The 12,820-nt window shown below is 52.8% G+C and overlaps 1 protein-coding gene across 3 annotated transcripts in view; it reads left to right on the forward strand.

The window, feature by feature from the left end:
• The first annotated feature begins 1,726 nt into the window (after nucleotides 1-1,726).
• Nucleotides 1,727-12,820, forward strand: part of SH3GLB2 (SH3 domain containing GRB2 like, endophilin B2) — a 275,634-nt gene continuing 264,540 nt past the window's right edge. For 2 of the 3 annotated variants that reach the window (XM_078646267.1, XM_078646268.1), the window contains exon 1: nucleotides 1,727-1,883. In XM_078646267.1, the coding sequence (XP_078502393.1) occupies nucleotides 1,821-1,883 (63 nt within the window). In that variant the 5' untranslated portion in view covers nucleotides 1,727-1,820. The remainder of the gene's footprint in view (nucleotides 1,884-12,820) is intronic. The other variant, XM_078646270.1, reaches the window with a different exon arrangement.

The following is a 12,820-nucleotide window of genomic DNA, read 5'->3' on the forward strand; positions in this document are numbered from 1 at the left end:
GCAGACTCTCCTTATTTCAGTCAGTGACAGGGAAGAGGGTGTTTGAGATTATAGATTTCCCTAAATCTACCACTCCCAGAGGTCTCTCTTTTAACCAGAACTTGGAATAAAACCAGGGCTTTATGCGAGGCGGATTCCAGACCCGCCTGTAATGGAAAACAAGCATTAAAAATGCAATAGGTCTCGCCTTTTATTAAGTTAAAGCCATTTGCTTTGCTAATGGTATTGTATAGCAAGGCAAATGGCTTTAAATTAATGAGCCTGCAGGCAGCGTATGTGCGCTATTGCTTCCCGGTGACTTGTTGTGTCTTAATAAAACACTCAAAAAGGTCCTTTCATCTTTGTGTTGTCCCTTTGATAGAGAACCTAGACCAAAGACTGAATTTGTACATTTATTTATGTGTCCTTCAGCTGGTCGCAATTGGTTTGAGGTACTTGTTTTTTTCCCCATCCCACCACCACATTGCGTGTTGCACCCATCTTTCCTCCTCCCGCGGTGATGCTTCTTTTTTTTGTCAGCTCGGGCCCCTTTAATTTCAGAGGGGCGTTGGCTTCACTTACTTCCAGTCAAAGGCGCCTATTTCATCTGAAAATCGTAATAAACTGTTATTTCTGTCAACTCCAATATCAACTCTAATAAAAAAGAAACAAGAATTGGCATAGCCAATAGGTCTCGCCTTTGGGACTAAGTTACTACACATTGTAAGTGTTTAGCCATGCAACGGTTGATGTTGTTGCACCAAGGATATTGTGCTGCATAAGTAAATACTTATAAGGTCCCAAAAGCGAGACCTATTGGCTGTGCCAGTGCTTGTTAGTGCTTTGCACCTGGGGTATTTGTAATGTTGGCCTGCCCCCTCGGTTCTGAGGGGGGCCCACTCTTTTTCAGCCAGGTCATGTGTGGCCCCCAGCAGTCCTGGGCTGTGGCCTCCAGCCCCTCCCTCCCTCCCTCCCTCGCAGGTGGTCGGGGCCTCCTCATCACTCCACTGGAGGGTAAGGCAGCAGCACGGCTGCGGCGGCGGGAGGGGGGGCGCCCTGATGGCTCTGCCCTGAGCCCCCCACAGGAGAGACTGCGAGGCCCGAGTGATCCACGTGACGAGCCTGAAATGTACCAAGAAGGGGGCGTCCACGGCGCTGGGGACGGCCCCCGGTGAACAGGCCGCCCGCCCCCCTGCCAGCTCTGGCCTCGACCCCCGAGGCGACCATCTTGTCTCCCCGGCGGCTGATGCTGCGCCAGAGCCACCACCATTTCCATCCTCTCACAGTAGGGGCGGAGTCTGCTCCGAGCCGCCTTCTCATTGGCTGGACTGGGCAGCGCTAGGGCCCGAGCTAGCCTCGTCATTGGCTGCACGCGAGAGCTTCCCCAACTGTCGCAGTCGCGAAAGAAGTTCATTCACTTGTCTGTCAACGTGAAGGCTCGTTCGCTGTGTCCTTCTCTCCGATTGGACCATTTTGTATACACTGACACTAACGATGACTCTAATTGGTTTCCACAAGGAAAGTCTGTGTTCCGAAATTCTGCGTCTCCCCGTAGTTTGTCTCCACCCGGAAGTGGAGGTTGGTGCAGAGTTACCACTGGGTGGGGGCGGTGAGAGGGGAGGAGGAGGACCAGCAGCCGAGGGGAGGAGGCAGGAGGACCGGGAGGCGGAGCCGAGGGAGGAGGCGGAGGACCAGCAGCCGAGGGAGGAGGCAGGAGGACCGGGAGGCGGAGCAGGAGAAGCAGCGAGGGGAGGAGGAGGCAGAGGACCAGCAGCCGAGGGAGGAGGAGGACCAGCAGCATCAGGCAGTCGCGCCTGTCAGCAGCTGCGGCGCCCAGAGCCATGGACTTCAACGTCAAGAAGCTGGCATCGGATGCCGGGGTCTTCTTCTCCCGCGCCGTGCAGGTGAGGGGCCCCTGCAGGGGCCTGTCCTCCTCTCCAGCCCAGCCTAGCCCTCTTTCTCTGGTCCTCTCTCCATCCTCCATCCATCTGCTCCCTGCACCCGCCCTTGCTGTATACACCAGCCTCCCTCCATCCACCCCTCACCCCCTGCCTCCCTCCACCCCCTGCTCTTTACACCAGCCTACTGCCCTCTCATCACCCCTCCCTCCACCCACCCCTGCTGTTTACACAGGCCTACTGCCCTCTCATCACCCCTGCATCCCTCCACCCAGCCCACTTCATTACACCAGCCTCCTGCCCCATCATCACCCCCCCTGCCTCCATCCACCCACTCACCCCTGCTGTTTACACCAACCTCCTCCCCTCTCATCACCCCTCCCTCCACCCACCCCTGCTGTTTACACAGGCCTACTGCCCTCTCATCACCCCTGCATCCCTCCACCCAGCCCACTTCATTACACCAGCCTCCTGCCCCATCATCACCCCCCCTGCCTCCATCCACCCACTCACCCCTGCTGTTTACACCAACCTCCTCCCCTCTCATCACCCCTCCCTCCACCCACCCCTGCTGTTTACACAGGCCTACTGCCCTCTCATCACCCCTGCATCCCTCCACCCAGCCCACTTCATTACACCAGCCTCCTGCCCCATCATCACCCCCCCTGCCTCCATCCACCCACTCACCCCTGCTGTTTACACCAACCTCCTCCCCTCTCATCACCCCTCCCTCCACCCACCCCTGCTGTTTACACAGGCCTACTGCCCTCTCATCACCCCTGCATCCCTCCACCCAGCCCACTTCATTACACCAGCCTCCTGCCCCATCATCACCCCCCCTGCCTCCATCCACCCACTCACCCCTGCTGTTTACACCAACCTCTTCCCCTCTCATCACCCCTCCCTCCACCCACCCCTGCTGTTTACACAGGCCTACTGCCCTCTCATCACCCCTGCATCCCTCCACCCAGCCCACTTCATTACACCAGCCTCCTGCCCCATCATCACCCCCCCTGCCTCCATCCACCCACTCACCCCTGCTGTTTACACCAACCTCCTCCCCTCTCATCACCCCTCCCTCCACCCACCCCTGCTGTTTACACAGGCCTACTGCCCTCTCATCACCCCTGCATCCCTCCACCCAGCCCACTTCATTACACCAGCCTCCTGCCCCATCATCACCCCCCCTGCCTCCATCCACCCACTCACCCCTGCTGTTTACACCAACCTCCTCCCCTCTCATCACCCCTCCCTCCACCCACCCCTGCTGTTTACACAGGCCTACTGCCCTCTCATCACCCCTGCATCCCTCCACCCAGCCCACTTCATTACACCAGCCTCCTGCCCCATCATCACCCCCCCTGCCTCCATCCACCCACTCACCCCTGCTGTTTAAACCAACCTCCTCCCCTCTCATCACCCCTTCCTCCACCCACCCCTGCTGTTTACACAGGCCTACTGCCCTCTCATCACCCCTGCATCCCTCCACCCAGCCCACTTCATTACACCAGCCTCCTGCCCCAACATCACCCCCCCTGCCTCCATCCACCCACTCACCCCTGCTGTTTACACCAACCTCCTCCCCTCTCATCACCCCTCCCTCCACCCACCCCTGCTGTTTACACAGGCCTACTGCCCTCTCATCACCCCTGCATCCCTCCACCCAGCCCACTTCATTACACCAGCCTCCTGCCCCATCATCACCCCCCCTGCCTCCATCCACCCACTCACCCCTGCTGTTTACACCAACCTCCTCCCCTCTCATCACCCCTCCCTCCACCCACCCCTGCTGTTTACACAGGCCTACTGCCCTCTCATCACCCCTGCATCCCTCCACCCAGCCCACTTCATTACACCAGCCTCCTGCCCCATCATCACCCCCCCTGCCTCCATCCACCCACTCACCCCTGCTGTTTAAACCAACCTCCTCCCCTCTCATCACCCCTCCCTCCACCCACCCCTGCTGTTTACACAGGCCTACTGCCCTCTCATCACCCCTGCATCCCTCCACCCAGCCCACTTCATTACACCAGCCTCCTGCCCCAACATCACCCCCCCTGCCTCCATCCACCCACTCACCCCTGCTGTTTACACCAACCTCCTCCCCTCTCATCACCCCTCCCTCCACCCACCCCTGCTGTTTACACAGGCCTACTGCCCTCTCATCACCCCTGCATCCCTCCACCCAGCCCACTTCATTACACCAGCCTCCTGCCCCAACATCACCCCCCCTGCCTCCATCCACCCACTCACCCCTGCTGTTTACACCAACCTCCTCCCCTCTCATCACCCCTCCCTCCACCCACCCCTGCTGTTTACACAGGCCTACTGCCCTCTCATCACCCCTGCATCCCTCCACCCAGCCCACTTCATTACACCAGCCTCCTGCCCCATCATCACCCCCCCTGCCTCCATCCACCCACTCACCCCTGCTGTTTACACCAACCTCCTCCCCTCTCATCACCCCTCCCTCCACCCACCCCTGCTGTTTACACAGGCCTACTGCCCTCTCATCACCCCTGCATCCCTCCACCCAGCCCACTTCATTACACCAGCCTAATAACCTCTCCTCACCCCTTCCTCCATCCACCCACTCACCCCTGCTGTTTACACCAACCTCCTCCCCTCTCATCACCCCTTCCTTCCTCCACCCCCTGCTGTTTACACCAGCCTACTGCCCTCTCATCAGCCTTGCCTCCCTCCACCCACCCCTGCTGTTTACACAAGCCTACCGCTCTCTCATCACCACTGCCACCCAGTCCACTTCATTACACCAACCTAATAACCTCTCCTCACCCCTTCCTCCACCCAGCCTACTGCCCTCTCACCACCCCTTTCTCCCTCCACCCAGCCACTTAATTACACCAACCTACTGCCCTCTCATCACTCCTGCCTCCCTCCACCCACCCCCTGTTGTTCACACCAACCTCCTGCCCACTCATCACCCCTTCCTCCCTCCACCCACACCCTACTCTTTACACCAGCCTGCTGCCCTCTCATCACCCCTACCACCCCCACCCACCCCTGCTCTTTACACCAGCCTACTGCCCTCTCATCACCCCTTACTCCGTCCACCCACCCCACTTCATTACACCAGCCTACTGCGCTTTCATCATCCTTTCCTCCACCCAGCCTACTGCCCTCTCACCACCCCTTCCTCCCCCACCCACCCCTGCTCTTTATGTTTATGTTTACAGATTTGTAAAGGGCATGGCTGCCCGTGAGCATCCCAGCGCTAGTGATGGAGCAGATGAGGTTGAAGAGGGAGATAATTAGGGGAACAGCCACGTCTTCAAAAGTTTGCGAAACGAAAGGAGATTGGGCTGAGCCCGAATGTCTAATGGCAGTGCATTCCACAATTTGGAGGCGTTATACGAAAAGAGATGGCCTCCAGATCTGGCCCTCTTAATCCTGGGTATTGACGTCAGGTGAAGGTGTGTGGAGCAAAGAGTTCTATTAGTTTTATAGGGAATGACGAGATCCTTTAGGATGGGGGAGCCTTGCCGTGCAAAATTTTATGGGTAGTGCAGAGGGCCTTGAAATGCACCCTTTCCCGTATGTGCAGCCAATGGAGTGATTTAAGGGCTGGTTTGACTGAGCAACGGTTGTTTGTGCCTGTGAGAAGCCGGGCAGCAGTGTTTTGCACAACCTGAAGCTTTGCCATCACTTTGTTGGGGGCCCCGAGGTATAGGGCATTGCCGTAATCCAAACGGGACAGTACAAGACCTTGAATCAATTCTGGGGATGCCTGGCTCCACCTTGGGGACTCCCAGCAGGGACTATCCCACAGGGAAAGCCAGGACGGGTTCCCCAGAGTTATACAGCGCCAGGAAACCTACGGACGGGTAGCAGTGCGCTTTACAAGCTCAAATACATACACATACATACATACTGCCCTCTCATGACCACTGCCTCCCTCCACCCACACCCTGCTGTTTACACCAACCTACTGCTGGCCTCCCATCATTCCTGCCTCCCTCTACTCACCTCTGCTCTCTACACCAGCAAACTGCTGCCCTCTCATCACCCCTGCCTCCCTCCATCCACCCCCTGCTGTCTATACCAACCTACTGCTTGCCTCCCATAATTCCTGCCTCCCTCTACTCACATCTGCTCTCTACACCAGCAAACTGATGCCCTCTCATCACCCCTGCCTCCCTCCATCCACCCCCTGCTCTTTACACAAACCTACTGCTGGCCTCCCATCATTCCTGCCTCCCTCTACTCACCTCTGCTCTTTACACCAGCCTACTATCACCTCAACACCTCTTCCTCCACCCTCACCTGCTCCTTACACCAGCCTACTGCAGTCTCATCATCCCTGCCTGCCACCCTCCACCCATCCCTGCTCTTTACACCAGCCTACTGCCCTCTCATTACCCCTTCCTTCCTACTTCCACCCACCTATTTACACCACCTATTTACACCAATCTACTGCCCTCAACACCCTCCCCCACCCCTCTTCTTCAGACCAGCTCACTACCCCTCTCATCACCCCTTCCTACCTGTACCCACTCCCTACTCTTTACACCAGCTCATTGCCCGCTCATCCCCCCTCCTGTTTACTCCTGCTATTTACACCAGCTCACTGCCCCTCTCATCACCCCTTCCTACCTGTACCCACTCCCTACTCTTTACACCAGCTCATTGCCCGCTCATCCCCCTTCCTGTTTACTCCTGCTATTTACACCAGCTCACTGCCCCTCTCATGATAATAATTAACAACAAGGGGTGATAATGGCACATAAACAATGTTTGGAAATTGGATTTCAGCAAACATATTTAAAATGTGCACATCACCAAGTAAAGTGTTCCAATTTGTTTTGATCCTATAAAACTATTTTTATCGTGAGTGAATTGTTTGAGCCCTATTGTGCACGGGTGCTGTGGTCTTGCTACTTCCAGGTACTTCCTTTCTGCAAAGTTCCGGGGCCAAACAGTGTCTTTCCTGATGGTGCCCCTTCTGTTCCTCCTGTCTGCCTCAGATTGGCTGTCACTAGGCTCGGTGAAGAGATACAGTGCTGTGGGGTTGGTCTCATACGGGGTGATGTTTACTGTTGTCCTGTGGGGTTCTACTCTGTGGGGTTGGATCTTAGCCCTGATACTACATCGGTACAGATGGACGAGGCATTTTGCTGTTTCAGGGGCTATCTCCTGGGATAGGTAAAGCCTGTCTTCGCCTACGGCGCGGGGAATTGGTCAATATATATAACAATTTGAGTGCCTACGGCGGTCATGTGTTGGCACCAAATGTTGTGTAGGAGTGCGCTGTGTAGTGCGTGAGGAATACTATTGTCTGGTTATTTGTAGCTGTACGTGAGGTGAAAGAGGTGTCTACGCATTGGTTGCAAGAATGTAGAAGAAGAATTTATATTAGTCATTCACCTAACTCCAGAAGGGCTCAAGAGCACCCTGGCTAAATAGAACGTGTTCAGAAATAAAACAATTAGTAACTTAAAAAAACATTTGCAGGCTCTAGTGCTGTCTTCTGGTGAGATGTCTGTCGTCTGAGTAGAGATATCAATATAGGACTAGCTATGTTGTGTTAGAGGAAACTCAGAAGGTATATCTGTAGGCAAACCCTTAGGTTTGGACATGAAGCCCTCACACACCAACCTAGTTGGTGTCATGCTTCATCATCGGGCCCACCACAGTGACACCGAATGTGTCCCGGGTGTGCTGCGACTCCAGATTACTGAGGAGCAGGTATTCTTACTGAGTGTGCAGTGCTGGTGAGAATGAAGGTGAAAGGTTTAAAAGCTATCCAGGTGGTCCCAGTTCCCGAGGGTAAGAGGTAAATTTAATACCTGGGCCCCTGTTAGCAAGATAAAAAGGCTGTGGACGTTGTGGAGTATATTAGGGGCTCCTACGTCCTTGTGGTCTACATGTTTCAGCCAGGCCTTTTGATTAAAACTGGCTTTCCTCAGGACCAAATGAGTATGTGTGAGTGATAATAAACTATATTAAGTGAAAGTGTGTGGTAAAAAAGTGTTGCACTCGCTAAGGTGCCGTACGTGTAAGAGGGGGATTCCCTCTGCTTTACTGTACATAAAACACAAGACAATACAGACATACAAAGAGAGTCATTGAGAATGGTATTAACCAAAACACAACAAATTGCCGGCTTCTGGTGTGCGTGAGCGACCTAGAGCGGCAAAGAACTTAGCCATGAGTGTGCCATGGCTATGGTGAACTATGGCGGTAAAATATTAAACGCAGTGGCAGTGGTGGGCTACACAGCGAAACAGGCATAGCGTGAGGTACAGGTAAGTATGGTACATAATTCCTCACACTTGCTACTTGCTGTTAAAGCCTCATGGGTCACTTGGCAGGGAGGGAAAGGAGACCCTAAACATTTGTAGAAGATTACAGTTAGGATATTACCTGTGGAAAGAAATTGTTGCTTACCCAGAGCGTTGTGCAGAGATCAAGTTTACTCACGGTATTTCCGATCAGCGGTTCCTGCGACCTATCGTCCTGCTCCAGTGTCCCGAGTGAGCTTTGCCAGAGTCAGGTAAGGGCTTAAATAGCCGGTTTGATTGTTATCACCTGGAGAGGGGAGAGGGCGCGGTCGCGTTTCCTGTTTTGAGCGCGGGCGCTGGGAGCTAGCGGTCTACACGTAGCGCATGCGCAATGTGAGGTTTCCAGCGCATGCGCGGTAGAGGTGAATGCGAGCGCTATGTAATCGCGCATGCGCCATGGTACCAGGACTGGGTTGGCAGTGGCAAGTGCGCGCGGGTTCGTGCGCAACTGGGAGAAAAAGAAGTAAAAGGCCCATGTGGGTCCCTTATGGTTTAAAAAGCAACAACAGCGATTGCAAGGTATATAGGCAAAGGAGGCAATTACAGAGTAGGGACAGACCACGAGTCTGAGCGCAGACAGGGATACTGACCAACATTTTACATATGAGTTTTTTATCTCGCCAGAGCATTCCACGGGATGGAATCATTGAGCCCCTCTATATGGGTAGAAAGGCGATAAATCCAGCGTTGCTCTTTGGTGAGCAGGGTCTTCTCATCACAACATGAAGGTGCGAATTGTTCGATCACCGTCCAGGTGAAATCATTCGGGGTGTGATTTTGCACAATGAAGTGCTGGGTCAGTTTGCTGATGTTTTTACCACAGCGCATGGTGCTCCTGTGTTCAGTCATCCTGGTTCTAACCTTCCTAGTCGTCATGCCTATGTATCTCAAGCCACAGCGACAGGTGATTAGGTATACTAGGTTAGATGAATTACAATTCGTGAATTGTCGTTGTGTCCAGGTTTTCCCATCTTCCAATGACAATGTTTTGGAAGGGGTAGTCAGGTGGCAGACGCTACAGTTGTAACACGGTTGGTGGCCTGTTAGTTCTGGTAGGCCCCAAGTGTTTAAAATTGTCTGGCCGGTTTGTTGTGTTTTTCTGGGTCTCGTGGTTACCAGCTGATCCTTCAGATTTTGTGCTCTTTTGTATGCAAAGCGGGGGAGGTCCCAGTTTCTCGCGCCTGAATTGATGATCTTCCAATTTTTGCGAATTATGCTGGAGACCTGATTGGAGGCGGTGTTATAGGTGGTCACACACGTCATGATTGGTGTTTCTGGTGGTCTAACCACGGTCTCAAGAAGGGCCTCCCTGTTCTGGTTGCGTGCTCGTTTACAGGATTTTGTGATGATTCTGGACGGGTAGCCACGGTCTTCCAACTTGTGGACCAAGGCTTTTGACTGGTGTTTGAAGTCATGGAGGTTGCTGCAGTTCCGGCGAATACGGAGGAACTGTCCAAATGGCAGATTCTCTCTCAAAGGTCTGGGGTGGAAACTGTCGAAGCGCAACAACGAGTTCCTGGAAGTTGGTTTGTAATGAGTCGTTGTGGTCAGACCCCCTTGGTCAGCTTTTATGTTGAGGTCCAGGAACGCCAGTTCAGTAGGACTACTAGTGCAGGTGAACTTTAGAAAGGGATCAAGGCTATTGATCCAGGTGAGAAAATCTCTCAGTGTCTCCTCATTGCCTTCCCAGACAATGAGGATATCGTCAATATATCGACGCCAGATTGTTATATTTGCTGAGTAGGGGTTGGTGGGGGCTTCGATGTTTGTCTGCTCAAAGTGGTGGACATATAGCCCCGCCACGCTCGGCGCAAAGACACTGCCCACAGGCTCGTATATAAGCTCTCCACGTCCAATCCCACCAGGAGGTGCTTGTCACTATCGAAACTGACATCCTTAATGATGTTAAGGAGGTGCTTCGTGTCTTTGACGTAGGATGGAGTTTTCTGAACCAATGGGTTGAGGTAGTGATCACAGAACCGTGATAGTGGTTCTAGGAGGGACTTTATCCCTGACACTATGGGTCTGCCCGGTGGTGGGGTGACCCCTTTATGCACCTTGGGCATGATGTAAAAGTAGGGTACTTTTGCATCACGTGTGTTGAGATATTCAGCTTCTTGCTTTGAGATGTATTCTGCGTCAGAAGCCTCCTGCACGAGCCTCCCTCAGGATGCCACACTGAAGGTACTCCATGATGTCTTGATGGAGATTGACTGGCAACATCGTACTCCCCGTCACTTCATCTTGGATTGCGCCACGTTGGCACTAAAAGAGAACTATTTCCAATACGAGGACACATTCTTCTTACAAACGAATGGTACCTCGATGGGCAGTGTCTTTGCGCCGAGCGTGGCGGGGCTATATGTCCACCACTTTGAGCAGACAAACATCGAAGCCCCCACCAACCCCTACTCAGCAAATATAACAATCTGGCGTCGATATATTGACGATATCCTCATTGTCTGGGAAGGCAATGAGGAGACACTGAGAGATTTTCTCACCTGGATCAATAGCCTTGATCCCTTTCTAAAGTTCACCTGCACTAGTAGTCCTACTGAACTGGCGTTCCTGGACCTCAACATAAAAGCTGACCAAGGGGGTCTGACCACAACGACTCATTACAAACCAACTTCCAGGAACTCGTTGTTGCGCTTCGACAGTTTCCACCCCAGACCTTTGAGAGAGAATCTGCCATTTGGACAGTTCCTCCGTATTCGCCGGAACTGCAGCAACCTCCATGACTTCAAACACCAGTCAAAAGCCTTGGTCCACAAGTTGGAAGACCGTGGCTACCCGTCCAGAATCATCACAAAATCCTGTAAACGAGCACGCAACCAGAACAGGGAGGCCCTTCTTGAGACCGTGGTTAGACCACCAGAAACACCAATCATGACGTGTGTGACCACCTATAACACCGCCTCCAATCAGGTCTCCAGCATAATTCGCAAAAATTGGAAGATCATCAATTCAGGCGCGAGAAACTGGGACCTCCCCCGCTTTGCATACAAAAGAGCACAAAATCTGAAGGATCAGCTGGTAACCACGAGACCCAGAAAAACACAACAAACCGGCCAGACAATTTTAAACACTTGGGGCCTACCAGAACTAACAGGCCACCAACCGTGTTACAACTGTAGCGTCTGCCACCTGACTACCCCTTCCAAAACATTGTCATTGGAAGATGGGAAAACCTGGACACAACGACAATTCACGAATTGTAATTCATCTAACCTAGTATACCTAATCACCTGTCGCTGTGGCTTGAGATACATAGGCATGACGACTAGGAAGGTTAGAACCAGGATGACTGAACACAGGAGCACCATGCGCTGTGGTAAAAACATCAGCAAACTGACCCAGCACTTCATTGTGCAAAATCACACCCCGAATGATTTCACCTGGACGGTGATCGAACAATTCGCACCTTCATGTTGTGATGAGAAGACCCTGCTCACCAAAGAGCAACGCTGGATTTATCGCCTTTCTACCCATATAGAGGGGCTCAATGATTCCATCCCGTGGAATGCTCTGGCGAGATAAAAAACTCATATGTAAAATGTTGGTCAGTATCCCTGTCTGCGCTCAGACTCGTGGTCTGTCCCTACTCTGTAATTGCCTCCTTTGCCTATATACCTTGCAATCGCTGTTGTTGCTTTTTAAACCATAAGGGACCCAAATGGGCCTTTTACTTCTTTTTCTCCCAGTTGCGCACGAACCCGCGCGCACTTGCCACTGCCAACCCAGTCCTGGTACCATGGCGCATGCGCGATTACATAGCGCTCGCATTCACCTCTACCGCGCATGCGCTGGAAACCTCACATTGCGCATGCGCTACGTGTAGACCGCTAGCTCCCAGCGCCCGCGCTCAAAACAGGAAACGCGACCGCGCCCTCTCCCCTCTCCAGGTGATAACAATCAAACCGGCTATTTAAGCCCTTACCTGACTCTGGCAAAGCTCACTCGGGACACTGGAGCAGGACGATAGGTCGCAGGAACCGCTGATCGGAAATACCGTGAGTAAACTTGATCTCTGCACAACGCTCTGGGTAAGCAACAATTTCTTTCCACAGGTAATATCCTAACTGTAATCTTCTACAAATGTTTAGGGTCTCCTTTCCCTCCCTGCCAAGTGACCCATGAGGCTTTAACAGCAAGTAGCAAGTGTGAGGAATTATGTACCATACTTACCTGTACCTCACGCTATGCCTGTTTCGCTGTGTAGCCCACCACTGCCACTGCGTTTAATATTTTACCGCCATAGTTCACCATAGCCATGGCACACTCATGGCTAAGTTCTTTGCCGCTCTAGGTCGCTCACGCACACCAGAAGCCGGCAATTTGTTGTGTTTTGGTTAATACCATTCTCAATGACTCTCTTTGTATGTCTGTATTGTCTTGTGTTTTATGTACAGTAAAGCAGAGGGAATCCCCCTCTTACACGTACGGCACCTTAGCGAGTGCAACACTTTTTTACCACACACTTTCACTTAATATAGTTTATTATCACTCACACATACTCATTTGGTCCTGAGGAAAGCCAGTTTTAATCAAAAGGCCTGGCTGAAACATGTAGACCACAAGGACGTAGGAGCCCCTAATATACTCCACAACGTCCACAGCCTTTTTATCTTGCTAACAGGG

This window comes from Lissotriton helveticus, chromosome 5_1, assembly GCF_964261635.1.
Source record: "Lissotriton helveticus chromosome 5_1, aLisHel1.1, whole genome shotgun sequence".
NCBI classification, from domain to species: domain Eukaryota; kingdom Metazoa; phylum Chordata; class Amphibia; order Caudata; family Salamandridae; genus Lissotriton; species Lissotriton helveticus.